The sequence below is a fragment of the Dermacentor albipictus genome, chromosome 4 (genome assembly GCF_038994185.2).
Source record: "Dermacentor albipictus isolate Rhodes 1998 colony chromosome 4, USDA_Dalb.pri_finalv2, whole genome shotgun sequence".
NCBI classification, from domain to species: domain Eukaryota; kingdom Metazoa; phylum Arthropoda; class Arachnida; order Ixodida; family Ixodidae; genus Dermacentor; species Dermacentor albipictus.
In genome coordinates, this window is record NC_091824.1 from 55,876,854 (window position 1) to 55,899,588 (window position 22,735).

Consider the following 22,735-nt stretch of genomic DNA (forward strand, 5'->3'; position numbering starts at 1 on the left):
GGACACTGAGATGTGATTCATCAAGTTCGCGAAAACCTGGTGATTTGTTTATTAGCTAGTAATAAACAACGACTCACTGATATTACTCAACTAGACCTCCTGTGGCCCATCTACATGCATCAATTGTCCTGCCTAACTTACACTTTGTCCTCCTAAGCTTAGCAGAGTTAAAGCTAACTGCACTTGCTCTCTGATGCGTTTTGAATTTTCGCTGCCTCTTTACATTACGTCCAATATTTTTTTTTTTGTTCCTTTGCTCATTGCGCGGGCCATAGCTTCCGAGTTTTTCTGTTGCGCTTACAGATGACCGCCTATGCTGTAATGACATACCGATTTGTTAGTTAAAATGTCGTTACCTCTATAATCTCCAAGTTGAAGTAACAGGGCGCGTTTGTTAAGTGAAAGAGTTTAGCTCCATTTGAACTTTCTTGTATACACTTCATCAAAATATGACACCTTTGGCGGCTCGTCTGCTTAGACATGAACTTCCGTCGAGTTGTCATAACCATTTATTAAGGTGACAGCAACACACATCACAATGATAAGGTCGACAGAGTCACGTGATCCACAGAGAAGCTGAATTGCAGGTAATTTTCAAGTGGCCCTTGTCCCCCCCCCCCCCCCCATTCCCTTCTTCATCTGACTCGCCTCTGCTTTCTGATGTGGCAACAATGCTGACCGGCAAGGGAATAAAAAGAAAAGCAAAAATAAATTTGCATATTACATCTGCTATGCCTGACTAGCGCTCACGAACGTGTGGATCTATTGAACTGCAGTGTGCATACAGCGCCCCAGAGAGGGTTCAGCTTATAGTTAAAGTGATTAATAAAATTTGATTTGTGTTCGTTTGGTCTTTTTTTTTTTTACTTAAGTCTTTTGGCTAGTCCTCCTTGCCGGCAGTCATGCAGCTGATCTCGCTTCTAATCCACGGTATCCAAGCCACCACGCGCCAGAGGTGGCGTCTCGTATACATCCTCCGGCTAAGCCGAAGATGTCATCTTTAGGAGAGCCTTAACGGGCGTAGGTTGCGTATCTCTACGTCCGTATGCGTATAGGTATAGCTGCCTTGACGGCAACGGGAAAGACACGGCCACACGCCGTCATCCTGCCGCTGTTCGATCTGGCGTCACCTGCCACGCCGCGGCACCGATCGAGGGGAGGGGGGGGGGGGTGGGGGGGTCGTCTCTCTTCTGCGCTTCGCGGCACAGCTTCCCAGCGCAGACGTGCGTCTCGCCAGCTGGTCCGGATGCGCGCCTTGCGCGCGCCCTGTGACGTATGTGCGCGCACGGGCCAACGCTGCGGCTGCGGCGACGCGCCCGTGTGCTAATGGCGGCTTCTCCGGAGGTTCTCGCGTGTGCGTTAACGCGGGAACTCGGAACGAAGCGCTTGTTGGCTGGGCGCTTCTTTCGGAGCAGTGGAAGATACATATTGCTTGAGATTGAGCCGGGGGGCTTGCAAACAGCGAGTGTGTAGAGTTTAAGAAAGATATACTGTGGCCATGATAGGCGGCACCAGCTCTTGCCCTCCTGCTTTGTTTTACACTTATAGGGCGACATCCGCAATCACTTGTGGGTCGTATACGACATGTGTATATTGAAGGGCGCTTTCAGAATCTCGCATATCCCCTGTTGCGTGCGTTCAGTCTCTGCAGTGTGTGTGTGTGGATGGGGGGGGGGGTCTTTTACGTCACGTAACGCTGCGCACCATGGCCTGGCGGTGCCGATGCACCATAATATGCTTGTGTGCTGTGCTGGGTGGCGGTGAGATCGACGGCGTCGCCAGCGCGCGCTCTGGCAGCTGCAGCCGTGCGGGTTTCGCGCGCGCTTATCTCGCCAATAATTTGCCTCGCTACACGCTCGCTTGCACGCACACACATGTGCCGAGCCACCGTGGCCTTTGCGTCGCGCGCCCGCTGCCACCGCTCTCGGCTACACGTTTACGGCCTGCCGCCCTGTACGTACACCACTGGCCGCTCGAAGGGCCCTAATTTCGAATCGGCCGAAATGTCTTTTTCTTGCTAATGTACGGGATTTAGATTCCCGGCATATCCAGTTTTATTTCTCTTTCCTCCTTTCTTTCCTTCCTTCTTTACGCTTGTGCTCAAGTTAGTTCTAGGACACGGCGCGTGCTGGAGCGGCGATCTACCAGGTGTGCACGCGTGTCGTTGACCAGGCAAGAACGGCTGCATGGCACGTCGGGCCGGTTTCGGAACCGCGTAGTATGCGAACTGCCTGGGCCGGCCGCTGCTGCGATGACGCTCTCTTTTCCCGGTGGCTGCTTCGCTGACCGCTTTGAACGACGCATAGTGGGCCCCAGTGCCCCGAGCGTACACTTCGAGATGGGCGACAATGGACGGAGTGTTCGCTCCGTGGCGACAATTCGTTTTGCGTCCTCGGAAAGCACGCAACGCCTCGGGGGTGGAAGATGGGGGGAGGCAAAGACGCATTGAAGCCAGTAAAGCCGCCGCGCCATCAAAGCGAGGAGGAGAGGTTGTCAGTGTGCTTCTTTCTGGCCAAGAGGGGTATAGTATAATTGAACGCGGCCCGAGGCAGAGGCCCTCTCTCTCTCTCTCTCTCTCTCTCTCTCTCTCTGTCGCTACTACCTGGCGTCTCTCCATACCACTGGCGGCTAATTACAATACGCGATGGGCACGCTGGAGCTTCGCACGACTGTCGGTCGAAAATCTTCCCTCCGCGCGCGGGCGACGATAAAGCGGCGCTTCTCGGCGGCACTGAGGCACCCGCGGAGCCCCCGAGGGGAGGCTGCCTGGCTGGGGCAGGCATCGCGAAGCGGCCACCGTGAGGTGTGCACACAGAGAGGGTCTTCGGGCCTCGTCTCCCCGGGGCAGTGCCGAGGCGGCTAGGCCGAGGCGCGGGCCAAGCAAAAGAAAAGGGCCCCGGCGTCGCGCGATTGTGTCGGCGGCGCAAGCATTCGGCTGGCGGCGGCGGCGTCGAAATTCTTCGCCGGTTGCGTCCGAAGCTCGGCTCCGTTTATGGCCGCCGGTTCCCCTTCTTCCCGGTGGACGGCTGCCGCCGCCGCCGCCGCCGTGGATCGGTCGGAGACCTCCGATAGGCGAAGGCGTCCTCGGCATACCAATGAACCCCGGTCGCTGGCGGCAATCTCGCGCGCGCGCGCTATGCCTGCTCGCTCGCGCTGCCCACTCGTCACCCTGCGGAGGAGAGCGGCGGCTCCGCGAGGCCGCCGGCTTCTCCTTGCGGCGAGTGTGTGTGTGTGTGTGTGGTGCGTGCGTGTTTGCACACGCTTCGCGCTCGCAAGAGGTGAGGAGTTTAATGGTGACCAGCTGCGGCAGCACTCAGCGCGCTTGTTCTCGTTGCGCGTCCGTTGGGAACCCCCCCCCCCCCCCCTCGCCCCTCGCGAACCCCCGCGTGGTATGTAGCTATACCGTGTCGGTCACGTCGTTCGTCTTTGTATATACCCCCCCATTCGGCAACTGCTGGCGGCTATAGAACAGAGCACTTGTGCGCGCACGCAAACCTCGACCCGTTACCTGCTGCTCACGTTGGGGCAAGGGTGGACAGCGGGAAGATCGGGCTCGAATGAGCTCGCGTAATTTGCCAGGGGACACGCAAGTCCGTGGTGTGGGAGTCCGTAACTAGCTGTTGAACAAACATTTGATGCGTGGAAGGATGGCGAAGGCCGCCTGTAGCGTAGGTCGCCGCGGGTGCGGGGCCACTGATGGAGTGAGTAGGCGCGCGTTTCTTGTTTGTGTGTGTCCCAGCTCGCTATGTGTACCGCCCACGGATCTTACAAAAGCGCCCTACTCAACTGCCCCGGTGGCAAACGGCGGTGGTCTCGTTTGAAGGCCCGGGACCAAGACGCGAGTCTTCATTCGATTTCACCGAGCACTGCCCAGTAGAAGTAAGTTGCCGCACACGACAACCGGACAAAGAGAGAAACATGCAGCGCTGTATATACATGTATTGCGTGTGGGTCTGCCGCGTCGTCGAGCGCTACGAGTTACAAACTTGTTGTCTCAACAGTATTTTCTAGTTAAATTCTGCCGCGTCTGCGACCTCTGTGAGTGACCATTGCGCTTGTCCGCAAAGGCCGCGGCGCAGCAGTAATCGACAATCGTGTTTTGCGCTAATGTATCCGAGCTCACGATCGACGCGGTCATCATTTCATGTGGGTCACGTGGTCATGTCCCGTGGTCGCAAGAGCTGTGGTGTCGTTCTGTTGAAAAGCGTCTTCTTGCACTAAAGAACGGAAGTCCGATGAGCTACGGGCTTGCGAACTGGTGTCCCTGTCATGACAGAGAGAGAAAGTCACGAGGGAAATTTAGATAGAGATGTTACCCACTGCAGGCTGGCCACGGTTGACTATCCTGCACTAAGAAAGGAGACTGAAGGAGGAGAGAAGTTCACACTTTGCACTCGGACATACAGATAATGCGCCAAACCCCTGGTTCGTGTCAACTGTCTTGAAACAGCATGCGCCTTCTGTTTGTCTTATAATCATCGTCGTCATCGGTTCTCGCACCGCCTTCGCTAATGATCCGCTCGCCGACCACTGCATGCAAGATGGTGCATCTGCTATAGCTGTGTCATAGGAATCTAAAAAAAAAAGCAAAATGAATTCTCCTTTTTTTTTTTTTTTGCCACGCTAGCTGTAGCGTCCAGACCGGACACTGGAACTTTTTTGGCTTTCAAGGCTCGCACACGGCGAAACGTAAAACGTCGTAATCGGTACTCCGAACGTCTGCCGCATACCCCCCCCCCCCTTTTTTTTTCTCTCCCTTCTCCGTCGTCCGCGACACTTTGTGCAAACAAAATGACCTTTCTTTCTGTGTTCTTGTTATATCTCTGTTTCGTCCACTTATACGCTTGTGCCGCCACCATCGCGCGTGCATTCGCCGTGTCCTGCAGAGCTGCTGCTTTTGCCGCGCAGCCAGGGGTAGCGAAAGAAAAAGGCAGGGGGGAGGGGGAGGGGGGACGATGCCGGCGGGGTTGTGTTTGAGGACGTTTCTTCGCAATCAGGTCTGCCTGCGAGGCTTTGCCGGAAGAGGCGCGAACGTGAGTCCGTGCTCAAATTGCCACTGATTCGACCGCGCTCGGTTGGGGATGGTAGGCGGCGAGGGGAACGACTGATCTCGCTCCTTGGTGCGGATCGTCAGCTTTGTGCCTTCGTCTTGTCTCTGTTGTGCTCCTGTTTGTAGGCGTGTGCCGGGATTTGGAGAAAAGCGCATGCTGCTAGGGGAGGAGGTGTAAGAAGATGTAGAGAGGCTAGGGATAAAAAAAGCAAAGTTGTGTAAGACCGGCAGTTGGTCAGTCCTCAGCCGTATGCCGAAGGCCGGACGCGTTCAACACAAGGCCAGAAGCGATGCTACTGCATGGGAGCTCAGCACAAAACGCGCGAAGAAAGTTGGCCGGTGGGCAGTGGAGGGAATGCCTGAGGTTCCAAAGGGGCGCATTTAAATAATAGTATACGGGCGAGGAGGTGTGCGCGTGGTCAGCGCTACAGTAAGAACGAAGTGGAATACGTGACTGAAGGCCAGATGTTGGCGTAATGGCGATAGCCTGAGCTCGTATTTGCACTGCGGGTGGCTCCAGTCTTGCTGTCGTGTCACCGAAGCTGGCGGTGTTAATTTCGATCGATCACTCTCGGCGACAGTTTCACTTTGCGTGACGTAACAACGGGTATCTTGTCGGCGCGCTCGAAGGCGATGCTTCGTTGAAGTAAGGCTTACAGGATGGGAATGCGCACGTCGTCCTTCTCGTTAAGTCCATTTCCACTCGCTTGCCCCGAGGCACGCCAAAAATGTCCGCAACGATTAACGGCCAAGAATGCGAACCCGGTTCTGCTAATGCTTTTTTTTTTTTACTCGAACTCCACAGTTTCGGACCGATCAGCAACCGGTAAATTTGGCAGGAACGCAGTATATGTTTTGCTTCGACGTCGCATACTGTACAGGATGCAGTGAATAGCGCCTTGACTTGCCTAGCTTATAACACGGCTTCGCCGTCGCATGCTATATACGTACTGTATGCGCTGAATAGTGTCTCGACGCCGGACGCGGAGATTCATGGGAACTTACGCATGTACGCGAAGATGTTATCGCCCATTAGAATCTCGCACCCGTTCTGCCATCGGCGGCTGGCCTGAGAGGCAGGCCTCTTATTGCCTCGTTGCCCTTATGCCGAACGCGTCTCCGCCGCCGAGTCTCCGCGGCGCTAGACAGCGGGAGCGCCTGCTTTTGCCTTCTTGTTGCGCCGTGCCTCCGCATTCAGATCAACGGAGATAAGAACTTCGCATTTTTCCTTGCCTTTCAAACGCTTGCATCGATTACGCCGCTGCGTTCGCAATAGCTCTATGCAGTGAGAGCTATTCAGCCACACGGTAACGCGTGTGGCTCGTTGTGCCTGCGATGTCGGAAGCGAGGTACTGGAACGGCGGAACGCTTTGCGTTATCGACAGAATAGCCGCGACGAAGTCCCGATAACGAGACGATGCACTTGCAGCTTAAGCGCGCTGCGAGAAAGTGCTTCGAGTGGGGCTTTAGTTCAAACGAGTGAGGTAAGTAATAATACCAAACACGAAAAAAGGAGACTAACCTTTATAGCAGTCAACTGACGCAGATGGGCTGGGTGAGCGCTGTTTGGGCGACATGTGGGCCTCGCAGCCCACTTGCGGCCTGAATTTTCAACGCCCCTGAATGTCCAACGAGACGGAATGTGCAATAGTGGACATTTCGTCTCGTTTCGGATCCTGGACGTTCGGTCTCAGGATCCGAATTCAGGATCCGAGTACTTATAGCCCGAGTGTCAAGTGTAGATTGTGCCCTCTCCTTGCGGACTTCACAGACGTTTGATCTCGTCAGCTGACCATGAAGTGGAGAGGCTAGTGAAGGACCTTCGAGCATAGATGACTAGTGATAGGTGCGCTAGAGCCAACCCTGCATGTACTTACGCCATGGCGGTAAGGAAAGCAATATGCAGCAGCGCGTGGTGACCACTCCTCCCCCCCCCCACACACACACACATGCACGCACGCACGCACGCACGCACGCACACACCCACCCAACAAAAACAAAGCATAGCAGGAGTGAAGTAAACAGGCTAGTCCTGCCACTTTGACATCTGCGACCGCGAAACCTTCGTGTGGCTCCACCGCGCTGACTTTTCTCTCCGGCTGCGTGGCTTTTCTCGCGCGTGCTCCCTTCTCCCGTAGTGCTTCGTCCCGGCGGCCCGCTTTGCCCCGGCGTCTGTATGGCCGCCATCATTATTGTTGTGGCCCTCTTCTCCCCCTTGGGCGTCTTCTTGTGTTGCGCGTCAAAGGAGGGTGGAAGCGTTTCTTGCTTCCATTCCCCCTCCCAAGCGCGCGGCGTGGTATAAAAGGCAGCTCAGAAAAGAAGAGCCTCTTTTCCGCCATTGTCCTCCTGGGTTTCGCTTTTACGACTCTGTGGGGGGACGGAGGAGGAGGAGGGAAGGCCGGCTACGGGCAGCCTCTTCTTTGGCGCCCACGCTCGCTGGACCGCTTTGGAGGCGGCCGGTGGCGGGGGGGGGGGGGGGGGGGACGCGAGTGCAAGCCGGCCTGTTTCGTTTCTCAGCCAAGCCGAAGCCAAGGCCCCGGGCGTTACGCTGCCCGTGCCAGACTGTGGCAGACCCGCGTTGCCCAGCGCTTAAGCCGCTGGCGTGCGTCGCTTCCTCGCCCGCAGCTCGCACGACGCGCGCCGAGCAAGTAGCCAGCGGCCGCAACGCAGCAGCGGCAGGTTCGTTTTTGTTTTTTTTGCGTAAGTCGCGTTTCCTCATTCGGCCTACAGATGGCGGCAGCCGTACCGTTAGGTGCGGCAAAAAGCGGAGCGCCCGTTGCATGCGTACGCTCGGCTCAAAACACGACGTGCCACTTACCGCTGTTCGATAGCCGCGTTGTTAGCGCTTCCTAAGTATTTAAGTTCTGAATCCGCTTATAGGAGTTACTGGCGCAGTTCAAGTTGTGTTGCAAACTGCGATGGCCCTTTTCCTTGATCGGGTGGTGTTCTGTCTGCACATGTCTGCCCCGAAGGCGTTGCGCCTTCGGAGCAGACATGTGTCAACCACCGGCTGTTATAGCTTAGTATCGATACGGCGTTGAGTTGCAGAGTATGATGCAACCGAGATCGACCTATTTTTCTTTCTGGTTTTCTGTTTCTTTTTCATACGTGGATATATAAGGAGTGGGGTTGTTCAAGTGTAATATTTCTGAATCTACTCGAACACGAATATTCTATAAGCACGACCATCGAATATCAAATAGAATGTAGAATGTATATGTATTTTTTCCCCATTCCCAAAACGACATGGAAAATGAAGTTCGCGTGCAGTCGCTTGGTGAAAAGAAAATCTGGCTTCTGTACAATATTTGATACGTGCATGTAATACTATTCGCAGTTAGACGTCAGGGCAACAGAAGAGCTTCGAAATTAAAAAAAAGGAACCGTTTTCAATTAACGGGGGCACCTAAGCAACGACAATAATGAAACACAAGACCAACACGTCACCAGATATGCGTACAGTGTTGTGTTCGTTGAAGAGGAGCAGTGTGACAGTGATACCATTACAGCACCTAACATTGTTCTAAGGGTGTGCAAATCTGGTGACACTGACAAAATAATAAATCTAAACAACTTCGTTTATCGGGTTGCTCGACAAATGCGAGCCATTCCTGTTGAATGACTGGCGATTATTGAGCAGTAGCTCGCTGTTGCAGCAAGAACCACAGCTCTCCTGTAGCAGAATCATTCGAAAAAGTCACTAATTGGATCGTTCTGTCTACCGCGAGACTCCAATAGGTGTTGTTATCCGTTACTTATAAGAAATAAACGAATATTCGACAACTTCGAAAAGTGAATTCCTGAATCGAATACGAATCGAATAGCAGCTGGGACTATTCGGTCCGTAATCCGTATTCGAAACTTCGAACACTCGCACACCTCTAATAACAAACGTTTGGCGCAAGCGAATTGTGTTCGCACTTGCAGAAATGCCCATGGCGCGCCACTGTTGTCTACATAATTGAAAAAAAAATAAGAAAGATTAGTTACGTTCTATAGTGCTAGCATCCGAACACAGGCACATAGGAAGGTAACATCATGGAAAAGGAACAATAAGAAAAGGAAACATAAACAGACCAAGAATCTGCATCTGCATCTATAGTTGAATGATAGCCGTCGTTCACAGATGCACCCGGACATGTAGTCATGCAAGTTCTTATTCTTTGCACGAAAAAAGTAAAACACGTGTAAACGCGTAAGCACGTGTGTGTGTGTGTTTGTGTGTGCGTGCGTGCGTGCGTGCGTGTGCGCGCGTGTGTACAGCGAGATAGAGAGAGAGAATGAACGCCAGAAATGTGTGTATATTTCGCGCGAGGCAAAATCTTTCCTTATCCGAGTATACATGCATAACATGCGCGTTCCGTGCAGGTGCATCGCTGTATCAGCGCTGCACGTCCGTGCATTTTCTTCTCTCCCGCGCTTCGGCTATGCACAGCAGAAGCGACAGCCAAGCCATGCAGGTGTAGTCAGAGAGAGACAATGTGATCATGCGTGGCAGCGATTTCGTGATTGCTCGAACTTGGCCTGTGTTTTTCGAGCGAAGCGTTGGTGTACATGTTGTGCGCGTGTGAAACTGCGTCGAGCACTTTTTTTTTTTTTCTCCCACCTCGCGTGCTTAGCATGCGCGAGCTGGTAACCAGCTGCTCTCCGTCTCCATCTGATCGCCGTGGCTCAACGCATGCTCTACGCATCTGCGCGCATAAACGAGTACATCTCGAATGACATTATAACGAACGCCTTTACGCGGTATGATTAGCATAACGAAGGTGTCGCAACCTGAACTGGCCACATTTCCATCTCACGCGTATATCGTAGGATCCAGTGCTATAACGAAGAGCTTTACAAAGAATACGGCTTTATTGCCGAAATAATCTACACGTCTTTGGTTCACAATTTCGTGGTCACAATTATTGGTCTTTTAGAACGACGTTACGCAGATGCGCCCGTACGGACTCTCTGTTGTAACTTTGTGTCGGCAGTATGGAGTCTAGTCGGTTACGCCGAGAACAGTGACGAGGATTCGGCTTCGTATAATAGAGTGATCGCTTCAAGCTGTTCGATTCGACATCCTTGCGCTCTTACTTGCGTGACTATCGGGACTTAGCGCTATGTTGCCCTCAGCAATATCATATCGGCAGTAGTCAGTTAATCAAGCAGAGCGTACAGAAGGAAAAGACACACACCCACCCACGCACACGCACACACATTCACTTTTAAAAGTAAATATTTCAGAATGTTCGGAATAAAGCTTTATTTCCTGCAATAAACATGCTTATTTTGCCTTAGTGTTCTCTGAAACAGGACCTTTATAACGAAGTAATCCATATAACGAAAAATAGTAAGTGTCTTGTTCACTTCGTTTTAAAGGCATCTGACCGCTAAAAAGGAAAAAAAAGAGGAGCGAGTTGAGGGGCGTCGCTGATAGGGATCTTAATTGGTGGTTGAGCACTCCACGCGTCACGTGCATGTTCTGTGTCCTTCCACTTTTATTTCTTTCCCATCTATTAAGAGTATACCAAAGGGAAACACAAATGTAATATTACAACAGAATAATAGTGCCTTGTTCAATAGGAAAAAATGATTAATTTTCCCTATGGCCGCTCTTGGCTTGAGTGTATGCAGTGTCTGTCACCAAGTAGTTGCTTTTATCAAGAATGACGGCGCTTTCTTACCCTTATTGCTTTCGCATGTGCCTGCAATTGTTTATTTTGTATTGTATGTTGTATACTAGTGTTGTTTACTTCTGTTCTATTAATAGAGAGTTACGGCAGACCAGGAATCCGGTCACGGTACAGCGCGCAGTACGGGTTTGGCGCATGCGCAGGTGAGTCGGAACCCGTTATGCGCATGCTCAGTAGCGCGGCCTCAGTGCCACGTATACCATACCGGGCCTGGATTACCGGTCTGCTATAAATCTCTGATATATTAGTAGAGCTTGTGTTCTCATGCGTGCATTTGTTGCCGTTAATGCATTACCTTGACTTCCGAGTTGCACACGGAAGCAGCACCGTTGACGGCGACGTCTTGTGACGCTATGTTCAACAAGAGCGCATAGAACTCATACTGAAACGGGCGATTGCGTTAAAGCTATACCTGGCGGCTTAAAGGCGCTGTCCATTAACTGACACACCCTCTTTAAAGGGATCCTTGCCTGTACCTCGCACAGAAAGATATCGCAACGCAAGAACGGTCCTGAAGCATGCTATAGTTGAACACATCGTGGCAATAATTGAACGCGCTGGCACTAGTACCACTGTAAACCGATTTACACCTTTAAAGGTACTTAAGGGTGCAGATTAATCTATAACTCACACCCTTACGTCTGTAAGGGTGTCAGTTAATGATGCATCTCTTACAGCGTCCAGGTCCAGTGTTAAACGCAGGGACTAGTTCAGCGTAGAGGGTTCACGCCATGGACTTCCGCTGTATCATAGAAGTCAAAGAGCCGTTTTATGCCGAGGGACTTTTGAGAGCCGACTACACTTTTCATGCTCACATGATTGAAGGAACTAACGTACCTGTCCTCTGTTCTTTTTTTTCTGTGCACGCAGTGCCGACGGTGAGCGAGTCGCTGACGGCCAACCCGCTGGAGTGGACGGGCAACGTGACGGTGCGCAAGAAGCGTAAGCCTTACTCCAAGTTCCAGACGCTGGAACTGGAGAAGGAGTTTCTCTTCAACGCGTACGTGTCCAAGCAGAAGCGCTGGGAACTGGCGCGCAACCTCAACCTTACCGAGCGCCAGGTGAAGATCTGGTTCCAGAACCGCCGCATGAAGAGCAAGAAGAACAGCCAGCGTCAGAACTCCGAGAACGCCGCCAACAGCCACCACAACGCCGCGGTCGTGGCGGCAAAGTAGCTGCTGGCCTGAGCAGACCTCCACCACCACCACCACCTCATCATTCACAGCCACCACTTCCTCCTGATGCACACGGTCGACTCCAGGGGGCGCGCACCGCCTACCGGCCGCCCCGCAGAGAAACGGGGGAAAAGCATGCCAAGCTTGTCCATTGTTGCTTTGCTGGAAGCCAAAGAACGCAGCTGCCCACCGGCAGTGAGCGCAGTATTTGGGACAAATTGGAGGCAATGCGTCATCTGTAACGAGCCTAGTTACGGTGCGCATATGGCCTGCTCTACTGGAAACGCATTGTCTGCTGCGCATCCAGCGTTCGTGAAGTTTCAGCAGTTTTGTCGATGTCCGCACAGCGATGCGCAACAAAAGAAATGAGAATCTTTTATTCGAATCATTCTCGAAGTCTGGTGCTCCACTTCCCTGATCTGGTTGTGCAGAAATCGATGTATTCATAACCTAAAAAAGAGACCTACTACTTGTCTAAAGCACAGTGGAAAGACAGACAGAAAGAAAGTGACTGTTGAAGATTATCAGCTGATTGGATTTTTTTATGCCGCTGGCGGCAGCGGTCCCCCATCGCTGTGTCCGGCGAACATGACACGAGGACAGCCCGCTGCATGCCCCTGCCCCCGTGGGTTCCTTCTTGAACTGTGCCCTGGCTAGCGCACCTTGGACGCTGTACGAGGTGCCGCCGCCTCGTGAGTGCCACCCGTATATATACAGGCTGCGGCGGCCAACCTTCTCCTATGTGAACCACACACACACACATGTAACCTTCGTGCAAGCACGAGTGCGCGACTGCTCTGCTGAGGACGGTCAACCTCGAGTCAGCGGGCGCCCGCGAGCGCAAGCGATGATCTCTCCCTCGTTCGGCGGCCGCCGCCAGGGCCTTCGCCGACCTTCCGGACCAGCCGGTACTGTGGCTATAGACCGCTGTGCCATGGCTATGTGCGACCTCCTTCTTATGAGACCCTCGACACGGACACTACCGTGGAACTGTGCGGGACACGAGATGACGTCGTGCTTTCAGGAGGGTGGCCTTCGGTTCAACCCCGCCGCCCCTTGCCCCGGCACTTAGCGCGGGGTTGCGTCTTTCTGTGTGTGTTCAGTGCGTGTGTGTACATAAAGAGGTGTGCGCGCTACGTGGGGATCCCTCGGGAGCTTCGCGTCGTTCCACCCGGACGACGTTTTTTTTTGTTTTTGTTTGTCTTTCCCGAGGCGTCCGCCGCCAACAACGTGGTCGTCGTCGCCTTCGACGAGTCATCATCCCGCCACCCAAGTCTCAGCCACTACCTCCCCGCTCTCAACGTGCCCTCTCCCCCCGCCTCCTCCTCGCCCGTTGCTGCCGCTCCCGAGTGAGCCTCAACCGCCGTCTCTGTTGAGAACTGCGTGAGTCCGCTCTCCTCCTATCGAGTGCGCGCGAGGTTTGCTTGTTCATCAGACTTTCATAATGTGACTGAGTGTTCGTGCGTTGTTTTTTTTTATTTGTTTCTGTTCTTGGCGTCTTGTGGGAAAAAAAAAAACATGAAGCGTGCGTTTCTGGTGACGTCGTTCCTTGCGTGAACTATGTGGTATATGACCACGCTGAGTTGATCTCGAGGCCTGAGGCGTGGCGCCTTTCTTACTTGCAATCCCTATACAATGCAGGGGCACACTTCATTTATGATATAAGGACGCGTTCGTTTTGTGGAATGCAGGTGACCCAATTCGTGTCTGCCAGAATCCTTTACTGTGGTTAATCATTGTGGAGCCGTGCGGTTTCGCAAATTCAGAGATACAATTTTGTTTGCCGAACGCAGTTTAATAACCTGCGCTTCGGTACGCTAGCATTAGAGGTATACTCGCATTTCCGCCTTTGTCGTATCCAACAAAGTCTTCTGCAGCGCCATTAATTCTATTTTATTTTCAATTCGCCCGGGGTAACGATGGCGCTTACGATGTGAAGTGCTCATTCAACATGTGCTGCAGCGACTGTACTAAGCTCATCTCGCCTGCTTTCGCAAGCTCCCTTAGCTCATATCTAAGAGGTACGTGCTAGATTTTGGTGGGACAACGTGTGCTTCATCGTCCGTTTCCGAATATACCATCTCGTTACACGTGGTTCCTCAGTGAGTGTAGCACTTGCCACCATAATTAGGGCACTGTCATTCTTGAGCAAAAACGACACGATGCGCATGGCGCAAGTTGCATCTCTCGAACAAAGTAAGACGTTCGTGCGAAGATTGCGAGGAATTGAGGACGTCACTTTTCCTCCATGAATTGCAACAAAGATAAACAACATAAAAATAACAATAAACAAAACGGGAACAAACACGTGTCCGCAGTGTCTTCGCCCAGGCCTTCTGATCGCTCAGCGCTTTTTGTACGCGACGAATCGGCGAAGCGAGAGTTCAGCACGGTTCGACCCAGTCGCTCGCTTCGGGCGCTGTCAAGGGACTCTAGTCTGAGCACCCCTCCTGATCATCTTTCCATGTGTACAGACCGTGTGCGTGTACCGCGAATGTAGTTTATTATTAATATTATATTATATATAAATATAAATATAGTATATGTGGTGTAGTGTTTAGCCCTTCGGTGCCGTCGGGCTTACCTTTCTCTCCTTCCGCGCCTCAGGCGCATGGCTCGTGGACGCTGGCGAGGACCCCCATCGCCCTTCCATCACTGTAATCTTAGACCTGTGGCAAGCTCCAGGCACTGGCATATACGTGTGAAGCTCTCCGCTACGCAGAAGTATTTTGACAATTGTGCAGCGATCCCCTACCATGGCTTAAAGGAAAGACGTTGCGCATGCGCAGTTAGGTGCGAGAAGTTATCGCGAAACGCGCGATGTTTGGTGCACGCGGGAAGGCCGACCATTGCAACATCTCAGTCTTACCAGGAGAAGATGGCGTTTATAAGCCGCGCAAGCAAACTTCAATGGATGGATTTATAGCGCTCTATCGACGAGGGAGAGTGGAACGCACGAGGAAACCATTGCAGTGGCTGAATCAAACTTACCGACACTGGACAATCGTCTGGGATAAACGGAAATGCCCATGCGCTCTCCTTATAGCTTATAAGCACGCGACGAGTGATAGAAAAAAAAAAAAAACGATAGGCACGATTGGCGTAAAGGGGGAAAAAAAAAAGAAAACAGGGAAGCAGCGATTTGTTTCTTCGAACACGTCTGTTATGTTTTTTTAAATGACATTTCGGCTCTGGACAACTCGGATCGCGTTGGTCGCGGTGCTTTGTAACTTCAGGCAAGAGTCAGAACAACAAGACGGAGAAATGAACTTCGTACTTTACATCTTCCACTACTCGAATTTCTTCGTGGTCGATGGGGACTCGCGCGGAGCATCACGATATCGTCACCTGCTCGTTGCGCAAGAGCACGTGCTCGTTTCGGCGCAGAGCGTTGTCGTGCCCCCCTCCGTCTCACGTGCAGAAGCGAGGCCGAAGTCGTCGGCTAATGGGAGGAGCCGCCCCGGGCACCGCCGCTGCTGCAACGCGCCGAGGACGGTCGAAGCGCGGCTGCTCTCTCTCTCTCTCTCTCTCTCGCAAGTCCCGAACGCTCGCACCAGCGTCCCCCCCACTTTTCATATCTGCGCAAGAACCAAGCGCCGTTGCATTGCACACAGCGTGGCGTAAAGACCCCCCCCCCCCCCCTCTCCCCGCTAGCAGCAGCAGCCGACAGCCGCTGCCAATCGAGCCGCTGCCATCCCCCGTGTCCCACCCGCGTCCTGCCTCTCCTCCCCAACCGTTCCCTGCGGGGGCAAGCAAGACGGGTCGTTCTGCATGTGGGGCCTCGGCTGCTTTCGGCGTCGTGGTGGTGACGGCAGTGGCGTTAATGCGATTCCGGTCACGTCTGTACCCCTGCCGCGTCCGTCGGGCACGATCTCAGCCATCGTCCTCCTCCTTTCTCTCTCTGTATTCTCCGTCTTTCATTTCTGTTTTCTTTCTTCCGCGGGCTCCCTCGGTGTTTGCATCCTGCGCGCAAGTAAATGCCTAAGCGATACCCGGGGCCAGCGTTGATGCCGCTTTGAGAGCTCTACGGCATAGGAACGCTTGATTTAAGTGGTAGGTTTCGTAACGAAAAGTTTCGTTACATGACTGCGCGAGGAACCGTATGCACAGTCTCTGCCTTGAATGACGTCTCCCTCTCGACGCGTTGTGTAAGGTCGTCCTTGTTCCTCGATACAGGAAAATGGCAGCCTTTTGGGGTTCGGTTAAATTCCGCGCTAAATCACACCTGTGGTGTAGGGCTAAGCTATGGCACCTTGTATATCTGTAATGCGAAGTTTGCAGGTAGCGGTAGCGTATATCGAACCTTTTCTGATCACGCGTGCAGGGGGCTTCCCATTTTCTTCATTTGTCGCTGTTGCTACCGAGTACAAACGAGCAACGTACGTCTGCCGCCGTGCGAACACACGCATAACAAACACACCGGTTAATCGTCTCACGTTTACCATGGGCCTTGTGTAGTTGAATCCTGCACCAGACTTCTCCCTGCCCCAGCTGACAGAGTGCAACGCGAAATTTTGCCGCGTTCGCTTGTAGGCTTGTGCTTGGGTGCTGCCTCGTTCCACACGACAGGGGCTTGGAGCTCGTCTAACGAAATTCGTCGTCATCATACGCGGGACATCGTATTGCGCGCATTACACAAATCATAAGCACGATCGTCCCCTTAGGCCTGGGCCGTAACTCGAGGCATCACCGACGCCTCTATGGGACGCCACCATCAAATGAGACAGAACGCCGGCTAGTGTTAAAATCTTAAAGAGAGAGAGAGAGAGAGAGAGAGAGAGAGAAAATCGTGTTTCGATTTCCACACGAGAGCCGTCTTCATTATGGAGGACAATAAAGTGAGCGCTGTGTGACTTATGGTGTGAGAGCAGCTCCAAGACTTCCATAATTCCTGTTCAAAGTTCGTGTAGTTGAACCGATGTGCACTGACTTTAGATGAAGACGCTGACTCAAATTTATTTCACTCTCAAGAATGCCTGCGCTCTTCCAGTCTATCGGTGACCAGTGATGTCAGAGTGTTCCGCAAGAGCGCTGGTGCCCACTTGGTGCTCTTTTGTGTCGTTGCGATGCTCGTTAAGTTTTACGAACAGCCTTAAGAAATCTCCAATGACAAGGCTTCTGCATCCTAAACGTCGATTTCTCAATTTTGTAATCTTCGGCGTCTTCGTTCAATTTCACCACGATTCCTCCTGACCCGAAGAAATTTCGTCACGCTATCAATTTCCACCATGACGTCACGCTTTGCAGCTCGCCGGTGCGGTGTGGATGGTTGTCGCAGTATGACGCGTGGCAGTGCATTGCTATATGGGGATTGTACGAAGGCTGGCTGTAGAGCATACCACACGTTCGTCATCGATCGATGGGCAGCTGGAAATGCACATCCGCGTTCTTGAGGACTGCGCAAGCGACACCAGACTTGTTGTACGCGTGGGTGTCTGACTTTCGTGACGTCACATTAAGCATCTGGCTTCCAAAAGCACGAAACCGCTGAGCTAGGAAGACGTCGACAGGAAAGGTGCGTGACGGTGCTTTGTTGCAGTTCTCGTCCATTCATTTCGCTCGACGCTGTTAGTTGGCGAAGTTAAAGCGTCCGCACACCACAACGCTGGTAACGTCGTATGACGTCACGGATGGCTACGTCAAAATGACGTTCAGACAAACTTGACGATCGAAGTGAATAGGAGGCGAATCGGGCAATTTCAGTTTGGACGCATATGCACCGAACTGTCAAGTAAGAGCGCACTTAGCTGTGAATGCGCCTAATTCAGTTATGCCTAAGCGGTCGTCACAACGTGAATACCGGCAAATAATTCTTATCCAAGGGAGAGGTTCGACTTTTTTCCCGCCTTTATTGTGTTCCACCTCCTCCACCCCGTCTGTGCGCATTTCTAATACACTTATACCTAACACGAGCCGTTAGTCAACTGAGGCTGACGGGAACTAAATGAGCAGTCATAGCTCGTCTGCGAGCCTCTTAGCGCATTGCAGGATAGGGATTTCCAAATACTTGCCGCGGCGCCATCTCTTGAAAGGAGCGGCAGCACCCTCTCAGTGCGTTGCTCTCGATCAGTCCTTAAGCCGTTGACGTAAAACGTGAGTCGTGTTTTTTGAACTCTAGTAGGTACACCACGTTGCACGCAGGTTAGGTTACACCGGTGTCCCACCATATCGGAAGTCATCACGATATGGCTCATGATACGGCCATTCGGCAAAGCATTCAGAAGTGCGCGATTTAAGAATTAGATGTATTTACGTGCGAATGTGTGCTTTCAGTTCGCAATGTACAAAGCCCGTCGGCGATACCAAACCACCCTTAGCATTCAGCTTCCCTGCAGCGATATGTTCCTGCTCTCCCTCGTAGAAGCTTTGGTTTGGTCGGGTATCACTCGGAAAACAAATCCAAGCGATTGGAACGCTTGCAACGCGGGGCCACCTATTCGCGAGGCGAGTGCCATGATAGGGGTCACTAACCTTGTCCAGTATGCCAGTGTCCGGAGCTTTCTTCTCAGTATAAATGTGCTTCGAAAGTGCCAAAAAAAGAAAAACGAAATAAAGAAAGACGAAAGAATGCCACCCCACGGCGGGCTTGCCACGGCGGGACGGTTTCTTTTTCGTGAACCGTTGTTACATACAGACACGCACGTGCTTCCTCAGTAACCGTGCATGTGCTTCTAGTGTTCCGTGACAAACGATTGCCGTTAAGTGTCAGCGGCCATTTCTTTCTTTCTTCTGATTTATTGCTGTGCCATACACAAGTAAGCGGTGGGATGCTGTCCGCGCCTCCTTGCCAAGTCGGTATTTACACAGTTAAGAGAATGCGACGGTCGTTAGTTTCAAGCGTGTTTACGCAGCCCGAATAACAAACGTTATCTGACTGTGCATTCTAATGAAAGACAGCGCTCTTCGCGCGTTCCGTGTCACACAAGCGGTGGGTGATACGACCGTAGCACCAGACGACATTGAAATGTAGACTTCGGTTTCATCAGAGAACGAGTGGCTTTTTATAGAAATATAGTGGGCTAAATGTTTTTGTTGGCGCCACGTTATCCTGCTAATTCGCGGCCTTTATGTCTTCATAAGGTTTTCCCAACGTTCGGCGTTACTAGAGTTTTCCTCGAAGCAGACATGAAACGAAACCATACCTAGATGTCAGAATTCACACATGTTGGTGACCGCGTTACCGTAAAACTATTCAGTCGTGACGGAACTGAAAATAAAAAAAGCTTCACTCACGTGCGGGCGACATGGGTGTCCAGAATTGTGTACTACTCTCTTTCTTTTTTTTAAAGTTATTCCCAGGGCCTCTCGCTTTCGCGTTTATTTGCATCTGAATTTCAAAACATCATATGGCTTAGTCAATTTAATAAAAAAGATAAGAACATGGAGCACTGCTTGGTTGCGTGCATCTTATCTCAACGTTCATGTGTCACGAGAACCGTGCGCTTATACAGATTGGTTCCTGAGCCGTGCATCTGCCGCGGCCCCTGTGTGTGTAATATAGCAAGCAACACATCGATGTAAATGCGCGGCACTTTATTTCTTGCTTTTGTTTTTTTTTCTTTTATTTCGTGAACGCCACACTCGTCTGTATAACCTGTGACTATAGCTTCTTTGTCTTACTTCGAGACACAGTACAAAAAAAGTCCGTTGTTCGTTTTTCCCAGTTGCCATTATTTTTTTTTTTTTGAAGGTTGTAGTATTTATTTCCTGTGACATTTCGCGAAGGAAGCTGTGTGACCGCGTTCCTGGCATTGTTTCACTGTCTTTTCGCCTCCTCTCTTTGTTAACTCGCCGAATTCCTTTTCTTGTGCGTGCTTGTGTGTTTGTATGTGTGCGTAGTTTCCCACTGTCTGCAACTGGCTCGCGGTGGCAGAAAAAGAGTTCTGAAGCATGCTGAATTTGTGACCGTTGTTCGAGCGTAGGCATGCGCTAGTTTTTTTCCTGCCCACCGGCGACACTGATGTATTGGCCCGCAAAGCTGGCAAGCTGTCGCCAAGAGTCTACTTGGTGTCGATCATTTTTAACCCTGTGCTTGCAACCCCCACTCCTGCCCTCACTCAACCCTCGTAAATTTGCTCGTCAGCGGTGGCCGCGTCGCGTTTTCTTTGCGGTGGCAAAGTGCTTTTAGGCGTCGCCTTAAACCTCTCGTCGAACGAATTAATCTTAGTCGCGTTTGCGTATGCGGCTTTTTGCTGTTGACATGTCATATTCCTCTTTCTTTAATTTTTTAAAGCTTTCACCATGCCCTGACGTTCCTATTCACATCCACTCCAGGCTCTGAAAGTTCGACTCGTAACGCTTATCCGTAACGCTTATCCGTAACGCTTATCCGTAACGCATACGGATCTCGTAACGCTCGGCATCGCGCGTGGTCTTTCTTCCATTGTCTTTCACCACGAAATTTTATCGTTATGCCGTGTGCACCAGAAATTAAGGGGGAAAAAAGAAAGAGAGAGAGATAGAAAAATAAAAACTGAAATCTTTGCTTAAAATTGTGCGATAAGTAATTTTCTAGTACCCAACTCAAGCTTCTCTCTGGTTGCTGATGAAGACAATAAAAATATGAAAAAGGATAAAAAAGTATAAAGGTAAAGCTGGGCCACAAGATGTACTGCTATTTTTGAGTGTCAAACACATTCAATGCTATATGTTTTAATTTTCTGTCCTGACTGTTACATCCGGTTGGGTACACCGGCCACGATTAAGGACAAATGCTCCCCCCCCCCTTTTCTTTTTTTAAAAACGAAAGTGCTGAATTGCACCGAAAGGTTGTCTGGACCAACTGGAGTGCTCTCTTCTTTCGATCAGATTGCAGACGGCGCTTACATTTACTTCTCACAAGAGAGCCAAGCCGATAAGCAATGCGGGCAGGAATTTACAATCGAGTTCATGTAAGCTCCCTAACGGACCGAGCCGGACTGGCGTCTTCCAACAGGTTGGTCGACTTGCTTGTCCCGATTGGCAGGTGAGCGTCAGCGTCGAGTTGACTCGACCTCCGACTCGACACGCTCTCGTCGGTGTTTGATTTGACGAGTCTTCGGTGAACCGCAGTCGGTCACTTTGCCAGCCGCAGCGAAGGTGTGTCAGTGCCGAGTCCCACTAGCCGGTGTCCTTCGCTCGCCAGTTCCTCTTGTGTCGCCACCTGGGGGTGGCCAGTGTTATTACCTCTGCGTGCTCTCCTCCCTTCAAAGTGTGCGTGCTCGTAGCTGACTCTTCGCTCTGTCTCGAAAGCATGAGGTGAAGTCACGTGAACGGTGTGACGACCTTGAGGGCCCGAGCCTCGAAAAAGTGTTGTGCCACTAGGCTGCTGGCGCTACGCGCACAACTCCCCGAGCTATTCTAGCGCTCAGACGCCGGGCAGCGGCGCAGATAAAAAAAAAAGTTTGTCTCTGTAGCGCGTGTGTAAAATTTTGTTTCTTTCATATTGTGTCCAAACTGTGCGTGTAAATGTGTGCGCATGAGTGTGTGTGCGTGTGTGTATACAAGTGAGTGATGAAATAAACGGAGTCAACCCATGACGCTTTCGTTTTTCTGTCTTCGGATGTCTACAGGCGTTTGGCTACGAAAAAAATTACATACGGCGGAAGAAGGAGAAAATAAAGCAACTGGGAAAACGTTATTTATCTCGAAACTTTTATACCACGCATGCGCAATCAGTCTCGTTGAAGCCATCGTTGAGGTGTCATAAGCTTGACCAATCATCGTTTCGACGCGGTCTGCGTTGTTCTGACGTTGCTGTTACATTTATATTTTTGGAGTGCGGTGATCGACTTCGCGTTTGTGCACGCGGTTTTGAAATGACGTATGTATGTTTTTTCCTTTATTCCTTTACAATTTTGAACTTGAGTATCATTAGAGAAAGTTAAAAAAAATTATGGGGTTTTACGTGCCAAAACCACTTTCTCATTATGAGGCACGCCGTAGTGGAGGACTCCGGAAATTTCGACCACCTGGGGTTCTTTAATGTGCACCTAAATCTAAGTACACGGGTGTTTTCGCCCCGATCGAAATGCGGCCGCCATGGCCGGGATTCTATCCCGCGACCTCGTGCTCAGCAGCTCAATACCATAGCCACTGAACAACCACGGCGGGTAGAAAGTAAATCTCCGTACAGTTTTTCTTGCACAGATATGCTTGCACAATAACGCCGTTTCTATTAGAATATTATTAATAGAACAACGTTAGAATGATCCTCGAATAAAGTAATCGAATAACAATATTATTAAGAGAAAAGCAAACGTTGCCAGGAACCTTTGCAGGAGGCAAAATGTATTGTTACTTGGGTAAATGTTGCTTTCTTAAAGGCGTAATGAAAAAGGGTTGTGCCTAAGCTTATGCGTTTACAAAGGAGCCTCCAATCTTTCTCGACTCCACGCGTGTAGAGTCGAGCCCCTCTCTTTGACCGAACGAGAAGGTGTCCATTATTCGGTGTTGCCAATGAACGAGAAGTTGCTTTATATAAATGCACGGCCTTCGCTATGGGATGTTCCATGAGCCAGCGTTTCGAGAAGGGCTCTTGCCATCAGAGTTAACAGTGGAAGTGCACAAGCCGCTTGTCAAGCTTTGTCAGCGATAGTCGAGGATGAAATATCGCAATAACGCAGGAAGGGGAGAGCAAGAGTGAAGAACATGGCAGCGCGAGCGCTGGCGTGCAAGTAAACACGCACTCGGAAACCCTCGTTTTGTCAAACGCTCGTGCATTCGCTCATCCAGCCCCCCCCCCCCCCCCCCTCCTCCCTTCCTTTTTTGCACGTTCATTTCTGCTGCTGCCACAGGACACTATCGCAGAGATACTAGGTGATTTTCAGTTACAGGCTTCGGCCGAGGAG

The 22,735-nt window shown here is 51.4% G+C and overlaps 1 protein-coding gene across 3 annotated transcripts in view; it reads left to right on the forward strand.

Annotated features, from left to right (window-relative positions):
* LOC139059091 (homeobox protein abdominal-B-like) overlaps positions 1–21,424 on the forward strand; it is a 77,944-nt gene extending 56,520 nt beyond the window's left edge. For 2 of the 3 annotated variants that reach the window (XM_070536993.1, XM_070536992.1), the window contains exons 3-4: positions 10,809–10,874; positions 11,602–21,424. In XM_070536993.1, the coding sequence (XP_070393094.1) occupies positions 10,809–10,874; positions 11,602–11,906 (371 nt within the window). In that variant the 3' untranslated portion in view covers positions 11,907–21,424. The remainder of the gene's footprint in view (positions 1–10,808; positions 10,875–11,601) is intronic. The other variant, XM_070536994.1, reaches the window with a different exon arrangement.
* Positions 21,425–22,735: the final 1,311 nt, after the last annotated feature.